The sequence below is a fragment of the Pleuronectes platessa genome, chromosome 15 (assembly GCF_947347685.1).
Source record: "Pleuronectes platessa chromosome 15, fPlePla1.1, whole genome shotgun sequence".
Lineage (NCBI taxonomy): Eukaryota > Metazoa > Chordata > Actinopteri > Pleuronectiformes > Pleuronectidae > Pleuronectes > Pleuronectes platessa.
The window spans coordinates 13,073,294-13,099,354 of record NC_070640.1 but is presented as its reverse complement, the minus strand read 5'-3'; the positions used below and the strand labels follow the sequence as shown (position 1 = coordinate 13,099,354).

Genomic DNA, 26,061 nt, shown 5'->3' with positions numbered 1-26,061 from the left:
GTTCTAATTAAAAACACCGTTATCTCCCAGGAGCCAGTGCTCACTCTGTAGGAGAATCTGGATCGAGCTCGGTGTCTTATCTCGTGCACTGGGTCGACCACAGGGGGGAGCTGCTGTTACGCGGTGCAGAGTGACCACAGTGTCAAAGCTCCTCGGAGGGTAATGCACTTGCAAACTTGTGCAGCAGGAGTAGATGTTACCAGGAGGAGACAGTGAGATAAAGGCAAATTAAACCTGAAACAAGTTGTTTACAAGAGTGTTCACCCACACACCCACACACATGTGTTAGACGTCACGGTAAACAGCTTGGATTTGAACAGATGGTTTAGTTTGAGTGGAGCGTGAGGTCGCCTGGCGCTGCCGTGCTCGCTGCGGATGAGAGGGTCTTATTATAGGCCTCGCTGTGTTGTGGGTGCATTTGAATGACAGTCACTAGCTACTTGTATCTTACTGCCACTTCAGCATCCAGTTGAACAGGGTGTGTAAATTAATCCACTAATCCCTCTGCTGTCTTTTAATTACAGTGGGGACAACAGGTCATTGTAATGCACTTTGCAATTTTAAATTGCTTCTGTTCTCGTAGGGAGCGCTGGGTTTATTTGTACAGTGCAGTTCTATAGTGTAGCATTTGAACTGTAAATTGGATGATTTCATAGACCCCACACCATGGGTTCAAACAAACACATGCAACAAGGGGGAAAAAATGGGAAAGATTGTGTTTCAAATGTAGATCTGAACCTGGAAGTCATTTTAATGAGAAACTTTTTCAAAATAATGACTTACTCGGTAACAATAACAACTTGGTATCTAAAAATGGCGACTCCGATTCTTGATATAATGACTTGGCTTCTCAAAATAACCACTTAGTGTCTCAAATATAATGACTTTGTTTCTTTCACTCACTATTTTACAATCTTGCAATTTAAAATGTCATAATTTCGATTTACTTTTCGATAATTGCGGAGCATGCATCGTGTTGACATCTGACATTGATGGTGGACCACGGACGAGGGGTCTGCTGATGGTGGATCCTGATTATGGTGGCTGCTGACCATGTACTATGATTACAACAAGACTGCTTGATATACAATATGTCTACTCAGATACCCTACCATTACTGACGATAATCCATCGAGTCATTTACCTTCCATTATGCTGCAAAGTGTTTATTCTAACCAATGCTGTAAATACCCTTATCTTTCTGATGTTCTCGATTACAATTGGCATCTATTGCACTTCTGTCCGTCCTGGGAGAGCGATCCCTCAGACGTGGCTCTCTCTGAGGTTTCCATGTTCTTATTATCCTGTTAAAAGGATGTTTTTTGTAGTTTTTCCTTACTCTTGTCGAGGGATAAGGACAGAGGATGTCACATCGTGTTAGAGCCCTATGAGACAGACTGTGATTTGTGAAAATGGGCTATACAAGTAATATTTGATTGACTTTATACCTCATCATTATAACTCACAATCTCATCATTATGAATAACTGTCTCAAATTTTGACTTTTGAAACTCATGATTATGATTTAGCATTCATCCTTTTTTCTTTCGCTGGCAGAAATGGGCTTGGGATCCCCATTCAATCACAAACCCATTCAATCTGTTGATTGATCTGTATACAAATCAAAACCTACATGGAAGCTTTATGACTCCTTGTGTCCTCCAGACGATGCAAACAACATGTGGGAGAAAGCTTTTCCCAGAAATGCTGTGATGTAACCATGTATGCCAATATTAAGGCTTTTCGTGCTTATATGATATGATATGATGGCCATCTGCAATGAAACTGTCTCTTTTTATGTGAGCAAATGGAAACCATACACCTCTATGTTGCAGGTGAGTGGGATATACTTGAGTGCTTTTCACTCCATGTCACCCCTCTGGACCCATGGTAACCCCACAGGCCAGCTGCGTGAGAGGTTCCAGTGGAACAAGTCAAGATTTCACACTCCCAGTCCTGCTGTAAGCTGATAGGAGTGAAAAAAGGGCGGTGGGGCTGCAAACTGGTCTCATGGCGGACAGGGTACAGGGGACACATTTAATTCAACATAAGCTCACCTCACCAAGCGTGGAAGTAAAAATTACAACTAAAACCCTGGTCCAGCATATGGTCCGAGAGGAGAGAGGAGACATTTTTCCTCAGTGAATTAAAACACTTCCCCTGAAAGCAGCTCACAAAACACACCATGAGAAGTTCAGTTTCAAGGTCAAAGCCATTAGTGCTCCTTTATGGGAAATTTGGTTTGAAGTCTTTAAAACCATTAAGACACAATAAACAATGAAAACAGTTTTGAGTGTGATGTGCCTGTATCCCTCTTAAGCATGTGGGCTAATTTACTTTTTAATGGAACCCACAGGCCTGATTAGAGCCTCCACACCTTGTGGTGTCCGTCAACTTGTCTGCAGCAGCCCAGCTGTTCTCCCACAGGAAAACAGTCGACATCATCCCCCCTGTGGACCACTCCAGCCTTCCCATGCGCCAATCACATTGCGCCTATAACCGAGAGCAGATGCGCCGCGCAGCCTCTCCGTGCGCGCCCATCCAAACTCCGCCGGACAACTGTGGAGCTGCGCAACTGCGACACAGCCGCGCACTCGGGAAGCTGAGCTCGGTCCGACAGGAGCTCGCCAGAGAAACTTTTCTTGGATAAAACGTTTTCTTTTCTCGGGATCCGCAGAGACCAACACAACCGGGACAAGATAAGTCGATGGGACAACGAGACTCGCGACAACTTGAATCGCTCCAGCTGCGCGCGCGGTTCAGTTTGGCCAACTTTGCGCTGTAGCCTCATCCGAGCAGCCTCAGTTCCGAGCGGCAGCAGCAGCAGCAGCAGGAGGCGGCTGGATGTGGCAGGAGACGGGTCAGTGAGCTGCAGCGAGCCCGTGTGCGAGTTCCCCCACTGTCCAACTCTCCAATGTCACCGGACAGGATGCTGATCATTGGACTTCTGCTCAACGTCTTCTCCCATGGTGAGCGACACCTCTCTCTCTAACGCACTGTTTAGATGCAGAATGTAAAAACCCATCGCTGAGGTTATAGTCTGTTAATGTGTGTGCGGTTCAGATTGTGTTGTATTATACAGAATGTGATGTTGTAGAAGAATACATTCATGTCTGCAAGAGGTTCTCATGCATGTCCTTGATTGTGACAAAGCCCCAAACCCACATGCACATGAGTATTTGACTTTGTATCTTCGGAATTAACTTAATTATGAGAAGACAAATTTGTATAAATAAGAAAAAAAAACGAAAATGTTTGGGTTTTTAAGCATAAGAGAGACATTTATTCAACATTTAGTGATATTCTCAGTTTCAAATTTTTGTGCTACTCTATTCCAGGTTTGAGTGAAACTTTTGAGATCACCCTCAAAATACCAGTACAGACGTCCATATAAAAACCAGTCTGACCTTCATTATCTTAGAAGCAGCATTAGATTTTACATGCGGATGACATCACGGGTTCAGGTCCGTGATTTCCGCCTTGGACGCGTTCCAGGGAGAGCTGTTCATCTCCCAAATATTGATTAGACTGTCCCTGCAGATCATAGAAATATCACACAGGAATATACTTCAACTAAAGCGCCGCTGTGCTTTATGTGAAAGCATGTTGGCTTTACTGCCTCTGTAAATCATGGAGATTTTACATAAAATGTGCATTAAGGGATTAATGGGATGAGGAATTTAATATGAAAGCAAACATTTATAACTTCAGGGCACCAGCATGACTGACTGGTTTGTAACGTCGGTGAGGGTTGGCCCTTCGCTCATGATCACATGGAAAGACAATGAAATTCCTGTGTGTGTGTGTGTGTGTGTTTTGACATTACAGTGGGTGATTACATGATTGGTACACACACCAGCGCCTGCATGAGTTATTGTAATTAAAGTCAATAATAGTGACTGGGGCTTGATAAGAAATGTCCCAGCGGAGCATGCAAAGCTTGTCGATCTGTGGTTATTGATATTAAATTAGGTCGTTTGTGATCACAAGCGTTTATCAATGCCGGAGCCGGGGGAGAGAATCTTTTTCCCATTTATGGATTCGATGTGGACAACACATGCATGTGTTGTCCACAGGTTGTGTATCCCTGTCCACTGAGAACACATATGGAAAAAGAAAACACCTCCTGTGCTCTTTAATGCAGAAACACACATTAATACTGTGAGTTGTTTTACTGCAGCCAGAAGAATTTAGAAATACCGGAATATGCTGAGATAAGAATAGTATTGAAAAGTGACGCATTGGATTCAGGTGAATGTCGAAGCTTTCAGGTCCCCGGTGTCTCACCAGATCCACCTGTCAGACTCTCAGGTGAAATCACACTGAGAGAAACACTGTCAGGTGCCATTTAACTGAGATCTGAGTCATTACAGATGCTAATGAGAGGAGTCTGCCATCATGTGGTATTCTGCCATTATACCCAATTGCCGAAGAAATGATTGGACTTCATTTCAGTTTTATTGACACCATTAGAGAAAAGTGAAATCTGTGCGTCACCTTTCATCTCACACAAATGCTGCTCTGTATCTGCATTGCACTTTAACAATCTAACAATAGGCTCGGTCTAATGGACGTTCCCTGTCTAAGTCCATAGGTAATGTATAAATAGCCCCTGTGAACTGTCACTTCATGCTATGTTATTTTTGCCTTGTTATATATCTGGCCCTGTACAGCTCTGTGACCCAAACAATGGAGGTGGGGACTTCAGCTCTGCCAGTGTCTGTCACCACTGACTCCCCAAAGCTCAGAGCTCAAATTCATGGGAGTCGTCAGTGATGTGTCAGGATCACTCGTCTGTCCCACGTCCAACCTAGAAGCGCAGTCCTAGAACCTGTTGTTTCCTCTGGCGCGAGTCACTGATTTGATCTAATACTCAGTAATTCTCTGCCAGTTTTGCTCATTGTTTACATGTGCTGTCTGCTTCTTTCTCCCCGTTAAGTGCAATGAATAGAAGCACATCTCAAATATAATGCGGGGGATCCCTCTGAACGTGTCAGCATATCTCTGGAGATAAATCAATGGAAGGCTTGGCTATCGTGGAAGGACATTAAACATGAGTTTGCCCCTCCGCTGCAAGGCCTTAGTGGATTACTGCTGAAGTCCCAGTGCAGACTGACTGGTGACTGAGCGTCGCTATTTCTGGGAGCTGGTTTAATGGACGTGAATGAGCCGTAACACAGTTGTCGTCAATTAATTGGAGCTGATTTTCAGGCTTTGCGAAGTCACACAGATGTTAAATGGACTAATGCCCCACAGGCTCGAGTGGTTTCTATTCAGAGTTTGACGATCTGGTGACAGTGGTTCTTGGTGCACATATGTAGGTTCCTCCAAACTCTTGGCTTCTCTATCTTGGCCACTGTGCCACAGACTCTTCTTCTTTCTCTCTTTCTGCTGAGCCATTGTCTCTCCTCTGTGCCTGTAATTTAGTTTTGTTTAGGGCGACAGCACACAACGATTAAATTGGCAACGGGCCTATTGGACATCGCTTAGATAAAAACACAATGAAATACGCTTTCTGCAAATGCAATTATTTCCCTTATTTGATGTTTCACTTTAAAGAAATGATTTTAATTAAAACCCGCACACGGAGGGTAACTTCAACTTTGAAATGTGAATGACAACTGCTTTTCTGATGCTTGAGTGACAACAGAACTTGTTATCAGGCTCACTGCATTAAAACCTGGGAGGTTCTCAAATGTTATATATTTCTTTTTATCATTTATGTGTCAGTCACGTGGGCTCAGAATCTCCATTGTCATTTTACATGTTTGGTGGCTCATAAAACAAACCCACAGCCTGATAGAAGACCGTCCATAGAAAGTTCTGTACAAGGATTTCTTTGGCAAATCGTAATCTGGGGCTGCAGCAGGAGGAAGGATCGTCCTGAAAAATTCACACAGCTCTAGACGCCCTGACTGGCTGATGCAGCACCTGATGCAAGTATGCATTTCACCTGGAGCGCCGTGGAGGGAAGCTGCCTGCACGACGTGGCTGCATGATCCAGTGCAACAGCTCGTTGAACTTGACCTTATACCTCCCACTCAATGCTTTGGTTAACTGTACTTCTCACAACAAGAAGTGATGATTCTTTTACACACTGTGTTGTCACCTGGGTGCTTCGACCCTGAATACATGCTGTCAGAAAACAGGACAGGAGTAATCAAGTAAATGTACTTTACTTTTGTCTGCTTGTTGATTTGTTTGTTTATAAGCAAAATGACACAAAAAAACGATTGAATATTTATCCATAAAACTTGGTGGAAGGACATGGTATGCCTCAGGGAAGAACCTTTCTTCAATGTTCTTTCATGTTGGGAATTATACAATTTTTCAACATTTTCACTGTTTTCCCAAAGAATAATTCATGGATCTTGACATATTTAAGAACCTGATATCTGTGAATATGTGAAATTTGATGCCGTTTGAATCCATTCATGGGGACTGTTGGGTCTTGGTGGAGATAAGCCCTCTACTGAGGCAACACTACAGTACGCATTTGAAAACTACTCTGAACACTTCAGCATTTTGGCTCTGTATCATTTCTAATCCCCGTCTATTGCAACATTCCAAGTGACCGCGATGGCTCATGGGCATTCATGCATCACTGAGCATGGACTGTGCTTGCAGCGGGACTGCTTGGCATGTCTTGTTGGGGTTGTCCTTCGGGATGTCTACCCTCATCAAATGCTGCTAGAGACTTTGATTATTGATGATGTTTTCCTGCACGTGGCATCTATTGCACTTCTGTCCGTCCTGGGAGAGGGATCCCTCACATGTGGCTCTCTCTGAGGTTTCTACATATTTTTACCCTGTAAAAGGGTTTTTAGTAGTTTTTCCTTACTCTTGCTGAGGGTTAAGGACAGAGGATGCCACACCCTGTTAAAGCCCTATGAGATGAATTGTAATTTGTGAATATGGGCTATACAAATAAAATTTGATTGATTGATTGATTGATCACTGTACACAGGAGGCCTTCAGTTGTCAGATGCAGAATTCCTGCAGATTGCTTGAATAATAGCTCCTGTCCAACACATGTAACAGCTGTTAGCAAAGACAACAGGGTCAGCATCACTTGTAGCTAATTATCCATTGTTGTGTTCTACACCGTTGGCCGAGGCTAATGCTGCCTGTTTTCTCTCGGAAGGTGATCATGTGATCAGCGAGCAGTTGTGAGTGTCCACCTCATTGTTTCCAAACATGTGTGGACGCCAGGCGTATCCACATCAGAGTTGAGAGGTAGTTGTGTGGATGAAGCCTGGGTTCCATTAAGTTATTAAATTAAATACTCTGTTACCATCCCAACTGTTTGTATAATAGTGAGAATGGTGGCACCTTATTCCTCATCGAGTCGCCTCTGTGGGGTGAAAGTCTGATTAGAGGCAGAACAACTGTTCTGTACTTTTCTAATCCGCAGTCACACAGAGATCCAGGCTTGTTAGTTCGTACAAATTGAGAAGCAAACAAAAGCTGTAATTTGCCCTTGGATGAGGCACTTTCGGGCAATTATGGTTTTACCTCTGTTAGATAAAAAAATCATTTTAGCTGCACCTCAGCCTGTGTTGTATGATTAAATCGAATTGGAGCCGTCTACGGAGACAGGGTCTTGTCAGGGGGTGGAAAAGTCCAGTTGTTTTGTGAGTCGGGCTTTGTACAGGAGATTTCTATTCTCCTGGTTATTGAGTGAGACTCTAGGTGTGTTCTTCACTCACACATGAAGTGTTATTGCTGTCATCAGTGCTGTCCTGGTGTGATTGTCTGGAGGAACCCACGGGCGATAAGAAAGATGTGGAGGAGATGCAGTATGGAGAGATGGTAGAGGAGAATAATGAAATGCAGCAGGTGCGGCACCCTGAGGGGATTGAGGAGGAAGGGGTGGCAAAGATGAGAGCAGAAAAGGGTTAGAGGTTTTATATAATATATAAGTGTTCAGTAATAATAACACATAATAATACCCAGAAACATGGGGACCTTTTCTTTATGTTCAATAATGGTAATTATGAAATACTGTATGTAAAAGGAGATAAATAAATATCCATCCATCCATTATCCATACCACTTATCCTTTTGGGGTCATAGTAGGGGCGCTGCATGGAGCCCATCCCTGCTGACATCGGGGAGGAGGTAAATATGACATTGTTTGACAGCTGAGTTATTCGGAGGAAGTTTTATTCAATAAGTAACTGCAGTTTAGGGACTGTTGTCATAACAAATGAAACCTGAAAAATCGTCAAAACTCAACAGCAGCCTTGAGAATAATATCAGTGTATTGGTTTAAACAGTGTGGGAGATAAGTACACTCCTCGAAAGCGCTTTTCCCTTTTCTTTAAAAAAAAAAAAAAATGAGCAGCACGACCGCACTTGCCCAGAGGCAGGGCTGCATATGTTTAATGTTAATAGAAGTTTAATGTCCAGTGAGCCGATTGGTGGAAAGTGCATCATGTAGAGCAGGAAGGACAGGGTCACAGAAAGCCCACACGAGGTTTACTGTAATGAGAGGTGATTGTGTCGTCCCTGATGAAACACCTCTGTCCACAGAAACACAACAGGCCATGAAGCTTGTTTCAGTGCACAATGGAAACCTGGAGTGTTCATCACAAAACTGAAACTCATTTCCAAACCTTCCTTAAAAGATCCCCGTTATTCACACGTGGCACAGGCTGTATCCGAGTTTTGTTAATCCAGCTCTACTCTGCCCAATAAAGGCATTTATTTTTATTTTTGAAATGTGAAGGGGTCAGCCACTTGGAGGTTTTTTGTATTGTGTATTTTTAGGCTTGGACCAAATCTACTGGTTACCATTGTTTACAAAGACCTCCCTTCCATTAGCCATCTGTCCAACTTTTTTAATAAATATGTATATTGAATGAAGTAGCTTAAATCAAAATTAAAATAAGTGTTTTGGCAGGAAAGTCTTTATCTCGTTTGATTAACTAACATGTGCTCTATTGTCTCGCAGCTCTATTTTGTTTACCCAGAGTTTTCCTAGTTTAGTCTCTTAAGGCCAATTAGTGTGTTTACTTGCACAGTAACCTTGATTTAACCGCACAGTATTTTGATTATGTTTGTGTATTTGGTTAATGAGGAAGCACATTTAAATAACACATTGCATTTAACTAACCAGGGTGAAATTAAGAATTTAGAATGTGCAGGTTATCACAGGTCATCCATCCATTATCATCCAGGGTTAGAGGGGGGCGGGGCTTAAGCCAGACCCAGCTGACATTGGGTGAGAGGTGTGGTACACATGGACAGGTCGCTGACAAACCTTCACACCTACGCACAATTTAGACTGCAGTTAACCAGTCTGCTTTGGATGGTGGGAGGGAGGAAAAACACGCAAACATAAGGAGAACATGCAAACATTATTGTGAGTCCGGACTTTTGAGTCGTCAAATTTACAAGTTTATGGTCATTCCAGCCATGACATTTTTTTTTAATTAGAGCTGCCACACGATTATAACTTTCATCACCAGTTAAGCTGCGGCACATTTGATTGATTAAGTGATGATTTGTTTGGATTGTAAAATGTAAGATATATCATACGGCACGCATGTCAATTTCCTAAAGATGATTTAGCATCAGACAGTGACCTAAATACTTCAGGAAAGTTTTATTTTGCTAAAATGACATGACATTTTTTTTTATAAATAATTTGTTCGATGTTGATTACTTGTTTGTTTGTTTTTATGCAAGATTACGCAGAAAATATTGGACGGATTATTAACAGACTTGGTAGAAGGATGTGTTAGGGGTCAGAGAAGAACCCACTACATTTTGATGGGAATCCAGGATTATTTTATTTCACTTTCTTCAACATTACTTGATAGCGCGTTTATTTTACATTTTCATTGATTTCTCATCGAATAATTCATGGATCTTGATGAAAAATATCTTTCCCACAGCTTGTTTGAATTTAAGGGGAGAGGTATACACACAGTAAATACTATTTTAATTACATTCTTATTTTTCTATATTTCTATATATTTTTCTATACGTTTCTTACACTTAAGTATTGTATGTTAATTATTACTTGCTGATTTCTTTTTTAATCTTGCTGCTGTAATACTGCACATTTCCCCATTGTGGGTCTAATAAAGGACCATCTTATCTTATCTTATCTTATCTTTTCTTATCTTATGCTCTCTACAATTCTCTCTAATTGTCTGTAATTTTCTTTGACCTGTGCTTGAACAATGAAGTGCAATCTGTAAAAAACTCAATCACGTTCCGATTAAGAGCACATCAGGCCTTTATGTGGAAAACCAGCGTGCATATAGACACACTCATTTATGCAGAGTCCCATCAGGAACCCATGAGAAGAACGAGTGTAACTAGCAACAGTTAGCGTCGGCCTAACTCGCCGACTTGCCGCCCCCTTCCTCCTCAATCCTGTGACTTCCTTCAAAGAAGTCCCTTTTTGGTCACGATCCCCCAACAGAGCTGAGTACCCCTCTCCCGCCACGGTTTCTCCTCTTCTCCACTCAAATTACTCCCAAACAATGAGGATGCACTGCTGCACATCCCACGCGCAGCTGAGAACGGAAGAGAAATTTGCCGAACCACTTTTGCTCCCTGTGAATCTCAGTGTGCGGTTTTGTCGTTTGTGGCTTTAACCTTCATCAGCTTCGCCTCGCAAAACTCTATTAATCACCCCAGGGAGAAATCAATAGAGAGTGTATTATTGCTCATATATCACGGTAATTCATCTCCAATTCGCACTTCTCTTCCATTAGCTTTTTGCTTTAAACACACACTCCTCAGACTAACCACTGAGTGAACCCCGACTTTAATTTGGTGCATCTCACAAAAACAAAATGTGAACACGGTGCTTCTTTATCAGCGTGATATTAAATAATGTTCAAGTTATGATAAATGAATATGACCTGTCTGCTGGACAAGATTTAACAGAGCCGCACTGTACTTTGTATAGATTTTTGTTATCTCTCTCTCTCTCTCTCTCTATCTCTCCCTCGCTCTCTCTCTCTCTGTGTTTGCGTGTGTGCAAACTAAAATTGCTGATAGTCTCTCTTTATCAAAGGTGGGCCAGGGGGAGCAAACACTGAGAAGGAATAATGTTTAAACTATTCACTGCCCAAACAAGAGATATTCCACATGGTCTTGTTTAAACTGCAGCTAAGCATGGTGGGATATATTACTTGTATGTAATTGTCAAGGTAGGATGATACACAGATGGACAGTTAATCATCACCTTTACATACCTCTGGGAGCTGTGGCTGTGAATATGACTCATTGCTCTGTGTTTTTCTCCCCCCCCCCCACCTCTTGCCTATACGGAGTCACTGCGGTAGCCTCGGCAGGTTTGCTGCAGCGGTGATGAAGCGTAGCCTCTGTTTATGATATGTCTCGTGCCGAAGTGAGACATGGACCTCATGCGGGGCCCGAGATTGCAAAACATGCAGCAGCAGAATTGGATTGCAGCTGCGCTTTGTGCCGCCAGTCAGCAGGAGCTTAATCGAACTGTGCGACTGATCAAACACAATACTCTGTGTGTGTGTGTGTGTATATGTGTGTGTGTGAATTGGTGTGATGCACGGTGTATGCTAATGCACTGATGCACAAGTCCGTCTGAAGATAAAGTAGGGATTTATATTTGATTTCTGGCAAGTTCAAACACTTGTTCTGTGAGACAGGATATGTCATAAAAAGTGTGTTTGTGTCGTCTCCTCTGGAAAACATGTGGGTGTAAACTTTAATTGCAGGGGACAATTACATGTCCCATTCGAGAGAATTCATTTCCTGAAATGTTCCGTCAGAATGCATTCTTCCACCATTTTGTTCCTTTCACTTCCAGACGTTCTAGACAGAACGCTTAATCAAACCACTCTTAATGCTTAATGACACCACAGATTTCATACGGAAAAATAGATTAGTTCAGGAGGAGCTGCTGATATGCAAACCCGTCCGTACTCAACGACCCTTATATAAGGCAATGGGATGAAGCCCGTGTTTCAAAAACATATACGGCTGATGTTATTTTAAAGCATCTTCAAGCAGCATATTTTCTAGGTACGACTTGCTGATGCACCATTAAAAAAAATATCTGCTTCAGACTATTTGTTCGAGACAACTTGAGGGGGAAAACATCCTCATAATGGACTTTTCAGTCACTGTCTGAAAACAAAATTGGAAGCGAAAAAATACCAGTTGTTTTTTTTTGTTTGGGGAAAAAGACAAACAGTGCTGACTAAATTGGTTTTGTCTTTATCCTTACATGGGGAGATAGTGTCTGACGCTGGTGGACAGCGTGGACCCTGCTGCAGGAATCGCGTTTTGCCCGCAGCTGTTCACGTGTCCTTTTACAATAACAACAGCAGAGCTTTTGGGCGAGACAGCCACGAGTACTTCTCTGTAGGTACTGAGGGTGTCCCATCGGAAATGTTCAAACGCCACAGCACTGTTTTTACATTTCAAATCTGTTGTAATGTTCTTTCAATTCGTTTGTCCGTCAGTTTGCAGGATAACGCAAAAACTACATAATGAATAACCATGAAACTTTACTTTAAAATCCAAATTTTTGAGTATTGCTGAAATTGGGTGCAGATCCAAACAAAATCCGGATCGAGTGAATTTCGATGTGGTGTGATAAGGGGACTGTTGAGCCTTGGTGGAGGTAGGAACTTTACTGATTGACATTCTAGTTCTGCATATTTTACATTTGCAACCAATGTCATATCAAGGTTTTTAGTTTTGGGACAGCATATTTACTACAATATTTCTTTCAGCGTCAAGAAGGTACCTCAGCATTTGAGAAAGTGAATCCCTCAGTGAACATCGTATTCTCGATGTTGTAGCCGGTGTCACAGGGGAAATTCTGCCTTGATGGGGATTCAGGTTCTTTGAGGAGGATCAAAGACTAAAGATATAACTTCCATTTTCACAACATACCCGTTTAGCCTTCCTTTATTTCCTGCCTGTCTTTATGAAAGCACTGTTGTTAGGCAGCGGACTCTCCGGCGTTTCTAGGAAGCACTCGCACAGACCAAACAAAGGAGATTTGACCGGAAGGTGCCACAGATCCATAAACTGTGTTTGACTTCAGGAGAGCATGTGGGGATCTCACTGATAGGAGAGCATTGTGCTGTGAGACGTGAGGGATGAGGCTAACGTGTAGATCATAACCCCCTTTGACACATTGACAGAAATGTGACACCCGGGTGAACATGTTCATTTTGCAAGAGCGCCCCAGTTTCAGTGCATTAGTGACGCTCGAACATGACGCACCGGGGGGGAAAGGCAAACTCTTCTATTGGCAATGAGTGAAAAGCTTAAACCCTCTAATTGGGGTGTAAATGAGGTACAGTAAATGTTGTGGTTTTGCTCCGTGAAGTGACTTGTAGCTGCTACACAAAACTGGGATTGACATGTCGCCTCATCGTCATCAGTACAAACTTGAGGACATTACGTGAGCTGAAAAAAATATAGTGCACTCATAGAAACTGTACACCTGTGAACATAACAGCATTAGGAGAGAAGTCAACTAGGAGTCCCTGAGAAGATGATGGGATCATTATGATATAATTACAACCCATAACACAACCCTATAGTGTTGTTAAATCATCCGAGAGGCTCCTGTGTTTCTACGAGGAGCATTAAGGTTTCGCCCACGCTGCTGCTCTTATTACACTTGTGTGTTTTCAATTTAATCTTCCTCGTTGGATATTATGGAAGCCTGTAGTGCAGTGGAGCGTCTGCAGAGCACATTGTAATTACACCCTGTTTAGAGTAAGGACTAACACTGGATGATGCACGCGCGTATATTTACAAGCGGCAGCTCCGTCCACTGACCGTCTCAACCTCTCCTTCAGGTAGCGTCCCAGTATCTGCATCCTTTGATTGTCTGGTGGCGGAGCAGGGCTGCATTCAGGAGCACTCCTGCATGGTTCTCTACCGGCTGCTGGAGTACTGTGCGGCTGAGGAGGCGGTGTCGCCGCTCGGCCCGAATGCCCGCCTGGAGTGCCTGGAGGCCCAGAACTCGGTGCAGCAGTACCGCCCCCTGCAAGTCTGCAAGTGTCAGCGCGGCTCTCGCAGGGAGGAGCACTGCCTCAAGGTCTACTGGACCGTGAGATTTGCAGGTGGGTTTAAACACTTGCATGTGTTTGGGGTATTCTTTTTTTTCTTCAGGTCCAGTGTGTAAGATTTTGGTAAAAGGGAGGTATCAGCAGAAATTGAATATCAAAGAATCCTAGTGATGTTTTTCACTGGTGTGTTTCATCTAACTTCAACGAATTGTTTTTTTCTTAACCCTAAACTGGGCCCTTTATATTTCAATACTTTATACTAACACCGGGATTGGGTCCTTTCCACAGAGAACGCCATGTTTTTTACAGTAGCCTAGACTGGACAAACTAAACCTTTTGATTTTTTATGACAACTGAAAGCTACTACAGGATCTCTTTCATGTTTAAAAGGGGAGGGTGTGGTGAGCGGTATTCAGCTGTGAAATGCAACCTCGCCACTAGATGTCACTAATTTCTACACACTGAACCTTTAATTCTCAGCTGCACAGTTCATGTGATAATACTCTTCACTGTGATTGTTTTTTTGCAGCATACGATGAGTATGAGGTGTCTCCATATGAAGAACTGGAGTTGAATCTGGTGAGAAACATTGAGATGTCGCGCATGGCCTCCATCATGGCAGGTAGAGTCCCCCTCTTACTTTATTTGGCAAACAAATAAGATATATTTCAGGACATTTCTTTGCTACTGAGTCCCCTTTCTGAAATCCCCCAGCTTCCTCCCTTTCTGTGGACGGCCAGAACCAGTGTCTGAAGGCAGCTCAGGACTGTGGCCTGTATGAAAAGTGTGGCTCCCTGCGGTCAGAATATGTCGTGGCCTGCACCAAGCGAGCTGCGGCCTCTGAGAACAACTGCAACCGCCAGAAATGCCACAGAGCCCTGCGGCGCTTCTTGGAGCGCGTACCGGAGGAGTACAGCCTCGCCCTGCTCTTCTGTCCCTGCTCTGACACTCTGTGTGGGGAGCGCCGGAGGAAAACCATCGTCCCGTCGTGTTCCTATGAGGAGAATGTGAAAGGGGAGGAAAGGGCGGGCAAGCCTAACTGCCTCAGCCTGCAGAACTATTGCTCCAGAGACGAGCTGTGTAGGTAAGTACATCAAGTGACTCAAGTACAATGCAGGACTTTAGAAATGCAGATTAAAATATGTGGACTACAAATACCACAAAGAATGACTCAGCGTGTCCCCAGTCAAAGCAGCCTAAAGAACAGTAACAAAGGCTCGACGCAGCAGTGTTATTAGCATGTTCCCATTGAATTTCATTCATTTAAAGCCAGAGACTGTGATTATCCAGCAATGATGAACCTGCTAATTATTTCCTGAGGCCAAAGATATTGACTTTACTGAAAAAGGACAAAGGAAAGAAGTAAATCCTCATATTCAAGAAGCAATTAATACACAAGATAACAACGGTCTTGTCTATTTGTAAATGTTACAGAGATTATTAATGACTAAGGACAAAAACAGCTACGAATGTCAGGAAAAGTCCTCTTTCTGCTTAATTAGTATCAGAAACAAGAGAGCGAGGAACACTAATGGCCGTTGACACAAGCTTCTTCTGTTCCACACGTATGGTTAACACGTGTTCTGCCGAGTGTGGGAACAGCACAGAAACACTCGTCACCTTCTTACAGTCACTGGGGCGTCTTCAGTTTCAGCTCAACGTGTGCGGTGCTCTCTTTCCTTCAGGTGGTTGGCTGCCTTGTCTTTGTGATTCAAATGTGTTTTCTTATGGTTTGAGCTTCTTTTTAAGCTGAATCGTGAGCTTCAGGCGTCAGAGGTCTAATTAACACTGGAGATTCCATGTTTTTTCGATTTTACGATGTCGTCCCCACTGCTTTTTGAAATCATAATTTGTCATTACACACAATAACATAATCCTATCTGTGCTCCAGTTCAAAGTAATTAAGTTAGCATCCCAGTTTAAGGACGTGGTCTGTGTGGGTGTGTAGTAAATGCTTTGTATTAATAGAGCAATTTTCAAAGTCAAAGCCAAATTTATTGTCAATTCTGCCCCAAGTACAGGACATGGATGGGATTGAAATGCCAAGTAGACAGGACATATAAGTACGCATAATAAGTACTCAAAACCTAGAACACAGTACGACATAGTATACACATAGTATGCAGTCTTACATTTTATAGTTCATTCATTCATACACTGCCTGCAAATTTGCATTCTGGGGCCTTAGTATTTTCCGGCGAGTGAAATGAGGGAGACCGGGAATGATAGTGGACCATCCGCTGTGCCCCCTGTGCCATAGCCGCCCAGTAGTTTATCGTGTATATTGTACCTGCATGTTACTGCAGCCAGCCACACTACTGTACATGCTACAGGTTTTGAGTTTTAATTGTAAGTCTAAAAGATGAGCTCAGGTTGCAGAATTATCTGTGGCTCGTGTCCAGCAGTCCAGAGCGCTCAAGAGCTATCTAGAGCAATCCAGAGCAATCCAGAGTGATACAGAGCAATCCAGAGAGATACAGAGCAATCCAGAGAGATCCAGAGCGATACAGACTGCTGAGGCTTTAGTCACCAGCTACGAGCTGGATTAAATTAGTGTGACGTCTCTGTGGTTAACAAGCGGCGGCAAAACATCACAGACTCGGCTAACATCGTTAAAGTTGTTTCTTCGGTTGTTTCTTTTTATTCACACTTTTTTGAAGTGATGTTAGATGTTGTTATTATTGGACTGACTTGCATGTGCTACTTTCTACAGAAGTTGGTGAGTGTTAGAACTTATATTTTATTTTGAGTATTTTTATATAAGGTTTTTCGTCTCCAGATCATTAAAAGAGAGCTTAATGTTCACGTAATGTTCATCTACTTTTAAAATATATAGATTTTAATTCTCTTAGAATTACTCTATGACTAGTGTAATGTAATAATATTATTAGACTTTTAAGTGTTTGACCCCATGGAGCGGAACGTTTTTGATTAGTTGGATGACGTTGGCAGGCTGGAAAATAAACCGAAGTCTTGCGGATGTTTTAATAAAACAACACATGGTTTTAATGCGAGCGCCCATCAGCCATTTTTTTTCTCTGTCTTGCATTTTGCACTCTTGCACTGTGGAGTGTGTTGTTTTGTTTTAGCTCGACACCAAATCCCAAAATGAAATTGTCAAAACACTCTAAAATGCACTGTTTCTCTGTGCTGACATATGAAAAAAACAGTTTTCTCCTCTCTGTGTGTGTGTGTGTGTGTGTGTGTGTATGTGTGTGTGTGTGTGTGTGTGTTGCAGATCACGGTTTGCTGATTTCCAACACAACTGCCAGCCCTCCACTCAGTCTGCCTCTGGCTGTATGCGAGAGAGCAGAGCCATGTGCTTGAAGGCCTACGCTGGACTCATAGGTGAGATGGAGAAAGCAAAAATAAAGAGAAAGAAGAGAATGGAAGAGGGAACAGTTCAGGGAAAAACAGACTGAGAGCTACACAAAGGACTCATTACTGGGGAAAAAAACGTTGGAGTCTAACTGATATTTGGCTTATATCATTTTCATTTTGTTGGGTTCATAAATGCTCGACTGGCAAAAGCTGCTGCTCTGGGAATCCAGTCAGCATCACTTTAAAAAACTTGATATAAAAATCGCATATCCAGCAGACCATGATGTAATGGAATTATGATCCAGGTGATATGATTTCCTTTTGTTTCCGATACTGTATAAAAAGTAATTTTGTGCAATTATCAGTATAGAAAGCTGGCAAATTGGTGACAGCAGATCCCCAGGGAAACTAATATTGTTAGCAGACTGCTTTTTATACCTTCCACCAGGATGTGGGCTGAAAATGAAAATCCTCCTCCTGAGGGGAAATATTGCTTTGAAAGGTTTTTAGAGTTGCACCTGTAATATGGCTTTTGTCTTCTTTCTTTAACCAGGAACCATCATGACTCCCAACTACGTGAGCAACAGCAGCACGGAAGTGTCCCAGTGGTGCACGTGTGACGGCAGTGGGAACGAATGGCAGGGCTGTCAGCGCATCCTGCATATGTTCAGTAACAACCTATGTCTGCGTGAGTGAAACTTCATGAGGTCACCACTGTCCCTGCTGAGTCACGGTGATGAGGGCTAACCGTTCCAGCTCAAAGGGAGTTGAGGCTCTGAGAGTTTCCTGCAGGAAATATGAGCAGCTTGTAGTGGAGATGCTGTAAATGTCCATGTGGACAAGGAGTGTTTCAAGCGAAAAGATCCTTAACCTCCTGGATGTTTCAACCACAGCAAACAGAATGGTCACAGATGTGAAGCTTTTTCACCCTTTTCTCTTTAGTCTGCCGGGAAATTATTCCAAAATATAAAATTTGATGAGGTGATGACGTTGTTAACCCACAGATGTCCTCCGACAAACCTGGGGCACGTTCAACCGCAAAATGTAATGTGCCAGTGTCAGTGTGCAACGGGCTCTGAGGTACGTTGTCTGTCGTTACCCAATCAGCAGCAAAGTGTATCTAAACCCTGCCGTGTAAGAAAGGCAGTGTACATGATGGATTGTAATGTTTACTACAAATGTGACAGCTTGTGCTTGGTGCTGACATCAGATGCTGATGATGTAACATCAAGCATATTTGAAAATGTTATATAACACGTACTTAAGCTGATGTCATCTACCTCCGAGATTTCTTCCAGACTGTGGCCAAGTTTGAAATACTCAGCTGCCATTGTGGCAACGCTTGTTAATCACACCTGTGACGACCCTCTTATTCTTCCTGCCTGTGTGCCCTGCTCTGTTTTAATGTTTTGCTATGTTTCTCACTGGATAATTGGATGAGTGCATTTGAGGAGTGTCTTTGTATCTTTGTATTGTTTATACATTAAGATTCTTTAGTCAAAAATCTCATTGACTCCTGTGTTGAGATAATGGTGGAGGGAAATGTTACCTTTTATCTGTCATATGTGAGCACAGACTTAATTGATCTGGAGACGCTGCTCTATCTGAGCATTTTATAATGTGCATTAGTGCAGAATTCAAATGAGGTGGGTAATAATTGATTATTGAGAGGGCGAACCATTGAACCATAATGTTTTCTTATAAATAAATTAATGGCAAGGGACAGTCTCCCCGCTGCGTGGCTTCCTGCCAAATGTTAATGTGATTTCCAAGTTCTGTGGAGTCAACGAATCCTGTCACCAAATCTGATAAATAGAAAGTGATCTCTTGTTGAATTGTTGCCAAACCCAGAGGGTTGGATAATGCACTAAAAGATACAACCTGGGAAGTATTGTTAAAAGTACTTGAATTAACAGCTGTTATGTAACAGTATTTAATGTGTAAACCTACAACAGGTTCAGGCCTGATTGGTTCCACATTGTGTGTGAACAAATCAATGGGTGACACTTTGAATTCAACACTCTTGCACTAAAAACATAAGCGTGATAAGAGCTAGCTAAAATGACAGAAACATTATTTGAGAACAATTTATTTGGCATTTTATTTTGGTCCATGTCCAACCCACTAACCTGGAGAAGGCTTCGTTTATGGCCTATACTGCTGCAAGCCACCAGGGGGCCATCAAGACATGGTGGCCTCACTTTTTGGGGAGCTTTAGCTGCAAGACAAGACAGCATCTATGGTATATATTGAAAATACAGAAAGTGGAATCAGGGCTGTTTGAAACGTCATTGGTGTTGTATGTGTCAGAAAACAAAGTGTTGGACACATACAAGTTTTGACCTTGTGCCAAATGCGTATAAAAGTCGCAGATAATATTTTGGCAATGCTCAAAAGATGAATAACGGTGTGATCCTATTGAAGATGACCCCCGCTGTTTCTGTTTCAGGCAACGCCATCAGCTCGATGGGAATCTCGGCGCCTCCCGCTGTGCAGAACACTCCTGTGCCAGCTTCTCAGCCCTCCCCGCGTGTCTACCAGGAGAGGGTCCATGTCAGCGTCAACACTCTCCCAGGATTCACCAGTGTAAGTTCTCCCTGCACCTCCTGACGGTCTCTCCACGTGCTGGTGTTGGTACCTTGCTACGCGCTGAATTAAAGAAGTGGTCGGTCGTGTAAACGATGGTTACACCTAAGAATCGCAGGGACTATAGAGGTGACTGGGGCAGAGCAGCTTCCTGTATAACCTCCGATTACACCCCCCCCCCCCCCCCCCCCCCCACCTCTCGCTGTGGCTCAGGATTAGCCGTAGGTGTTTCCAGCATTAGACTATACCCTTACTGTTAATATTCATGTATGCACACCCATCTGCTCCATATACAATTTTTTCAGCATTTTAATCCGTCTTCATTCCACATTTCCTCTTCCTCCTGTCCCATCCCACGATCCCTTAAAGCACTGAGTCCCTGCCGCTGCTGGGCCATATAATGGAAACACATATAGAGTTCATTTAAGGATGGGGCATTTGGGTTTCCTATTATGTAGCACTTTTTAGACTATGTCAGCAATAAATGTCTCATGTGATTAAAGAAACTTTCATGTGCCGGTTTTTTTATCTTATTTCAACAAAGCTTAGAAATATGTCCATCTACGAAACATGTAGTGGAAATGGAGGAAACAGAGGGGGGGGGGGGGGAAAGAACAAGTGCTCTGCTCTAGTTTTGATGCCAGTGATGTGTCAAGGCCGATTTGAATAGACTTTAGAAAATGAAAATGAAGGCCTAAGCCAAGGTCTGAGGTAAAGGCTGAGCCTCTTTCAAGCCTGTTCACCCTCGAACCATCCTTCCTTCCTGTGTTTGAGAGGGGCCTCAGTTATAGTAGGAGGAATATGGGGAATGAGAGTTTACTGAAGTAGGATGAGAACATCCTCTTTCCCATTTACAGTGAGTAAACATACCGGAGATAGAAGGAATCTTCAGTAAATGATCTTAAACCTTTAGTATTTCCAATATATACACTAGTAGCTTTTGGGCACTTTCAGACCTTCGGACTTTTAAGTTTAGTCTGAACCAAAATAATGTGTGATGGGGGCCTCAGGCCATGGTCCGAACCAGTTGGCAAACTATAGTCAAACTAAAAGAGGAGGATCAAACCAACAGTGGCTTGGTTCATTTACAGTGTGAATTTTTTTTTTTGTTGCAGAAATTGCAATTGCAGGAAGTTGAGACAGCATTACACAATCGACCAAGAACAAGAAGGAGTCTTTTCCTCCCATGATATAATGTTCGAACAACAAGAACGTTAATTTACTGGGAGTAATAACATAATGACATTACAGTGGAAACTAAATTAACAGTAATTTTCTCTATTCAAAGAGAAAGACTACTCTTTTCTCTGTACCTTATTCAAAAGACACTATGGAATACAACAGCAGAATTGGCAACAGGCCTAGGTCAGACCACACCTGTCTACAGACCAGTCACTACCCAGGAGATGTAGACGCAGCCCACGCAGATGATGACGACATGATCCACTGTCAACTTATATGTTAAATAGACTGTATTTATATAGCTCTTTATAGGCTTAACGGCCTCTCAAAGGACTATACAGTCACGTTCAGCCATTCAAACACACATTTATACAGTGCACATCCTCTATCACAGTGTGACCATCAGGGTCAAGCTTTAGGGTTCAGCGTTTTGCCAGAGGGCACGTCAACATGCGAACTGGAGGAGCCAGCGATCCAAGCCCTTCTGTGCTGGCTAGGAGACGACCTGCTCTATCTGCTGAGCCACAGCCTCAACTGCATCAGGCTGAAAAACAGTATTCACACAAGAGTGCCGAGGGACTCACTCTGAATTCTAAGTTGAAAATGAGTTTAGCCAACATCTGGGCAGCACTGCAGCGACAGTCAGCTCATTGAGCATCATGTTTGTTAACAGTCAGTCGACCAGTTCTTTTATGATTTTACATATTTACTTTTTTAATTCTAACTTCACACTGGATGCATTTCTCAAGGAATTGACCCGAGTTAATTGAAAGGGACCCTTATTATTACTATCAGTATTTGTCATAAGCGATAAAATGTCATGTTTTGGAGGAAGATGGCTAAAAGTCTTTGCTTTTCATGATATATTTTTTACAGTTGAAAATGTGGTGTTATACATTTAGCCTCTTGACACCGGTCATGTTCCATAGCGGCCATCAAGAGTTTAGACTTCAGGGTGATGTTGAGTTTCTATGTCACAAAAGAGTTGTTTAATGTGCTTATTGCGTACAGCATGAGCCTGCATCAATAAAAAAGAAACTACAAAAGGTACATACATATATGTTATTACACATGCTCACTGTTTTCACATGTGCCAGATAACATGTAACACAACAGCTGGGAGAAAAGTATCAGTATCCAAGGCTGCCAGCTGTTTGCAGTTTACAGTGGAGGTCAGGGAGGGCATTGACCTGTTTATACACAGTACAGGCTCCCCCCCCCCCCCCCCACAGCTTTGATATCTGCAGCTGCTAATTTAACTTCAGAGGGAGTGACCCTCCGCTGTGGAGGGAGCGGATCAGATGGAACAGGCCAGTGTGTCCCGTGTCTCCTTGTGTCCTGATACACACTGGATATGTTTTTATACTGCATCAGTAATTCTGTCAGCAGCAAACTTCACACACACACTCTTTTAAGTCTAACTTAAGGACTTAAGTTTAAATTTCTGTGGAGGAGATGCTTACATTTTTATTTATTTTTTATCTTAGAATATTTGGGCCTGGACTGTTTCAGCATTTGTGTCATGATTGACCATAAGACGACTGAGCACAGTTGGTATTTTGTTGCAGGGGTTTTGTCCTTGTTTTTTTTTCACCTAAATATTTTCATATGTATTTCTGTATTTTGTCTTTCTGTTGACATCTTGTGATGTTGACTCCATGATTGTAAGAATCCCTCTTTCCCTGCTTCTACAGATGGAGGAGAGCGAGGGAGAGGAGCAGGTTGAGGAAGAGAGCGAGGAGTTCAATGTCATCCCGCCTTATTCTGAGAAGGACTCTAACACTGAATCGAGGGCCAGAGGGAGCCAGCGAGGGGGATCCAGTCGAGCAGCACCTGTGCTGCCCTTACTGCTCCTGACCACACTCATCCTGGACTGGAATAGTTGGGGCTACTGATGCCTCCATCTCATCCTCCGCTCATACTTTACACTCGCTACCGCTTTCAAATCCATCACAGCACTCAGAATCAACCGTAGAGGACCTTGGTGAGGGAGAAATTGAAATGATCTCTCTTAACTTTTCTCATTCTTTCAGTTTCTCTTAAAAAAAGAATTCTCCTGACTTCATTCTGTTTCTCCTACCACTGCCTCCTCAAGTGTTGAAAGATACCATGTCGTCCTGCAGCATCTACTGTGCCCTTGCCCCAAAGCCCACGAAAAGGAAGGGAACAATGTGAGCAGATAGTTGAGTGCATGGGTGAATTGAGAAGTGCAGTCTGGGCAAAATACTCCATCTAGAGCCTGCTTCACACTCAAAGTGCATCCCCTCTTTCAACAAAAAGCACATCGCCCAAGGCCAGAATCCACTATACGTGCTCCCTAACCCATAACCCGTCTACTCCTCTGCAAGAGGACCTGAGCACGGCTTTTGATTTCTATTTCATGACTCATGTCCCATCCATTTCTCTGCTTCCCCTTCAGCTCTTTCCCTCCTTCACACTGTGGTTGACCAAGATCATCCCCTTTACAACAAGCTTAATAAGAAACTGCACCAAACTTGCAGCTGCTTCGTAGAACAAAAACATTCAATAAAAGTTGAATGCGTTGTCACATTATGCATATGAGAGATCCTCCTCTGTCCCAACCTTTAGTTCTTTAACTTGGTGCACATAAAAGCAGAGTGCAACACTCACTCCACTCTGACTCTTTTGTTAACCCGCCACTTAGTATCATTCCTACAGGGGTAAATGGCTGAGCTTTCCAACCACGAGCAAAAGAACTGAGATCAAATTCTATTCTATTGTAGAAGTGATGAGCGGAGAAAAGCAACATAAGCAATTACAGCACAATTCAAATTGCTCAGCACGCAGGGGAAGTCTGGAGTAAGGCTCAGGGGAGGAGATAGCCAATTTACTGCTGTCATACCCGCTCACTTTTTTATCCTTCGGAGTTGTGTTTTTAGGGCTCCTTTCCCATCTAGTGCTGTGGATGTTGTGAGAGCGAGATGTGGAGATAGGGACGGACACAGGAGGCCGTAAAGCCTGCTGGCTGCTCTGATCATTGAGCAGCACATTGAGCCATTATCTCTGCCTGAAGTATCTTTCGCTGATGTTAATGATTTTCTCTCTTATGGCTCATTTTCTTGTGAAATTGCGCAGCTGCAGGGATGTAGGTAAAGAAAAGTGTAGTAAAGTTTTTTCTTTTTTTTAAGATGGATAAACTTTTCAAATTTGAAGATAAGTTTGCAAGAAATAACCAGAACTGCGTAAGGAAACTTTCCTTTATTCATTTTTATTCAAAGCTGTTGTTGTGTGTAGTATTTACAGTGATGGTGATGCAGTCCGCTTGCCTTGCCATCTCCAAACGGCTATGACCATTTTCCAAAAAACACATCACACAATTAAAATCCTCTGTTAACTGTAAAAAAACAAAAGAGCTCAGCAGAGCAGCAGTTTGAGTGTCAGTGTTTTTAAACAAACCTCAGCCAAGCCCCAAACGTCCCCTAATGTAAAACAATGTTTATGTAAAACCAGATTTAAATTCATAAGGTTTTTATTCAGATCTGCACCAAATAAAACACTTTAAATTAAATGAGTCTCCTAAATAAATAGATTTCTCTGTCAAATTTCTTTCAATGTTAAAGAAAAGTTAAATATATAAAAATTTGAAAACATATCCTCCTTGGCAGAGATGTTTGAAAAACACTTAAAGAGGCAGAATGACCTTTTTTCTTTTAATGCCCCCACCACTGGATCAGACTTGTTTACGTGATGTTTAATTGACACAAATACTGACGTTGTGATGGGGACTGAAAAGACAGAAAGGCACTGCAGTCAGGAGTCATGCATTTTCAAACGCAAGTCCACCCTCCACTTATTCCTCAAGCTTATTCTTAGTTGGACTGGATTGTGTGCTGGTGGAGGTTACCAGACTTCCAGTGACTCTTACCCACTTCAGGGTAAAATGACACCATGCTGCTTTGTGGCCACTCTCGTGCTGAGACTTTAGCTGCAGGAGGTTAAGAAGTGGATGACGAAACGGCCACTTAACAAGGCTCTGAAGTGTGACTGCCAGCTTAGGTATAGAAAATACCCTGCAATGCTATAGACGCATATTTGACTGGTACCCACATATATATGACGCATAGCCAGACGAAAGAAGATAAATAAAGATGCTACAAAAACATCAGCCATCACTGTGGTGCAGTGTCACTGAGGCTGCCGATTTCAATCCATTGAAATCAATTCAAATCAACAGCATCGAGGGGCAAGTCTCGATTACTACATCCATTACATACACCTGGCCTTTGTTTCTATCTGTAAACTATGTAAAGTAACATCAAACATGCCTTGTATAATTTGTTTTTGATGGGGTTAAGAAAAAAAAGAAGCATATTCTCCATACACCACTGAAAATGAATGTGTGAATATCCCTAAACTTTTCTTTCTGTTTTTGGTTGTATCTTGAAAATCCAGTTGAGAGAAAATGTCCAGTAAAGTTTCCCACACTGACCTTGTTTTGAAGATGTATCCAACATGCCAAATAATGCTGAACACAATGTGTAATAACTGTGTAATTTTGTGACATAGCAGAAAGTGTGCCGGTTTGTTAAAAGAAGAATAAAGTTCACACTGGAAATGTCCACGTCTAACAGAAAAAAAATTACTTACTTCAAATGTCTGTTGTGATTCAAGTTTGAACATTTGAACCCTTTTACTCTTCTAGATTTTCATTGTAAAAAAAAATATCATTCGAACAGTAATTTTTTTGAGTAAACGCTAAACATACAGCTTTTTACTTTAGACTTAAAATTTACTGATTACAAACCTCAGAATCTGGAAATAAATGATAAATCACTGCTTTTCGTTGGCTCGTAGCACTTTTGGTTAAACCGAGCCTCCTCTTGTGTTTGTATCTTACTTCTGACTGACGGAGGTGATTACAGGGTCTTGGGGCTTCTACATCTAAAATGACACCATTGGGACAGGAACAAGC

At 42.5% G+C, this 26,061-nt stretch overlaps 1 protein-coding gene across 1 annotated transcript in view; it reads left to right on the top strand.

Annotated features, from left to right (window-relative positions):
- Window positions 1–25,707, top strand: part of LOC128457419 (GDNF family receptor alpha-4) — a 28,214-nt gene extending 2,507 nt beyond the window's left edge. The window contains exons 2-11 of the mRNA XM_053442098.1: window positions 2,406–2,611; window positions 2,786–2,969; window positions 7,736–7,897; window positions 13,827–14,093; window positions 14,569–14,661; window positions 14,754–15,123; window positions 17,278–17,387; window positions 17,914–18,048; window positions 19,810–19,946; window positions 22,823–25,707. Coding sequence (XP_053298073.1) covers window positions 2,406–2,611; window positions 2,786–2,969; window positions 7,736–7,897; window positions 13,827–14,093; window positions 14,569–14,661; window positions 14,754–15,123; window positions 17,278–17,387; window positions 17,914–18,048; window positions 19,810–19,946; window positions 22,823–23,023 — 1,865 coding nt within the window. The 3' untranslated portion in view covers window positions 23,024–25,707. The remainder of the gene's footprint in view (window positions 1–2,405; window positions 2,612–2,785; window positions 2,970–7,735; window positions 7,898–13,826; window positions 14,094–14,568; window positions 14,662–14,753; window positions 15,124–17,277; window positions 17,388–17,913; window positions 18,049–19,809; window positions 19,947–22,822) is intronic.
- Window positions 25,708–26,061: the final 354 nt, after the last annotated feature.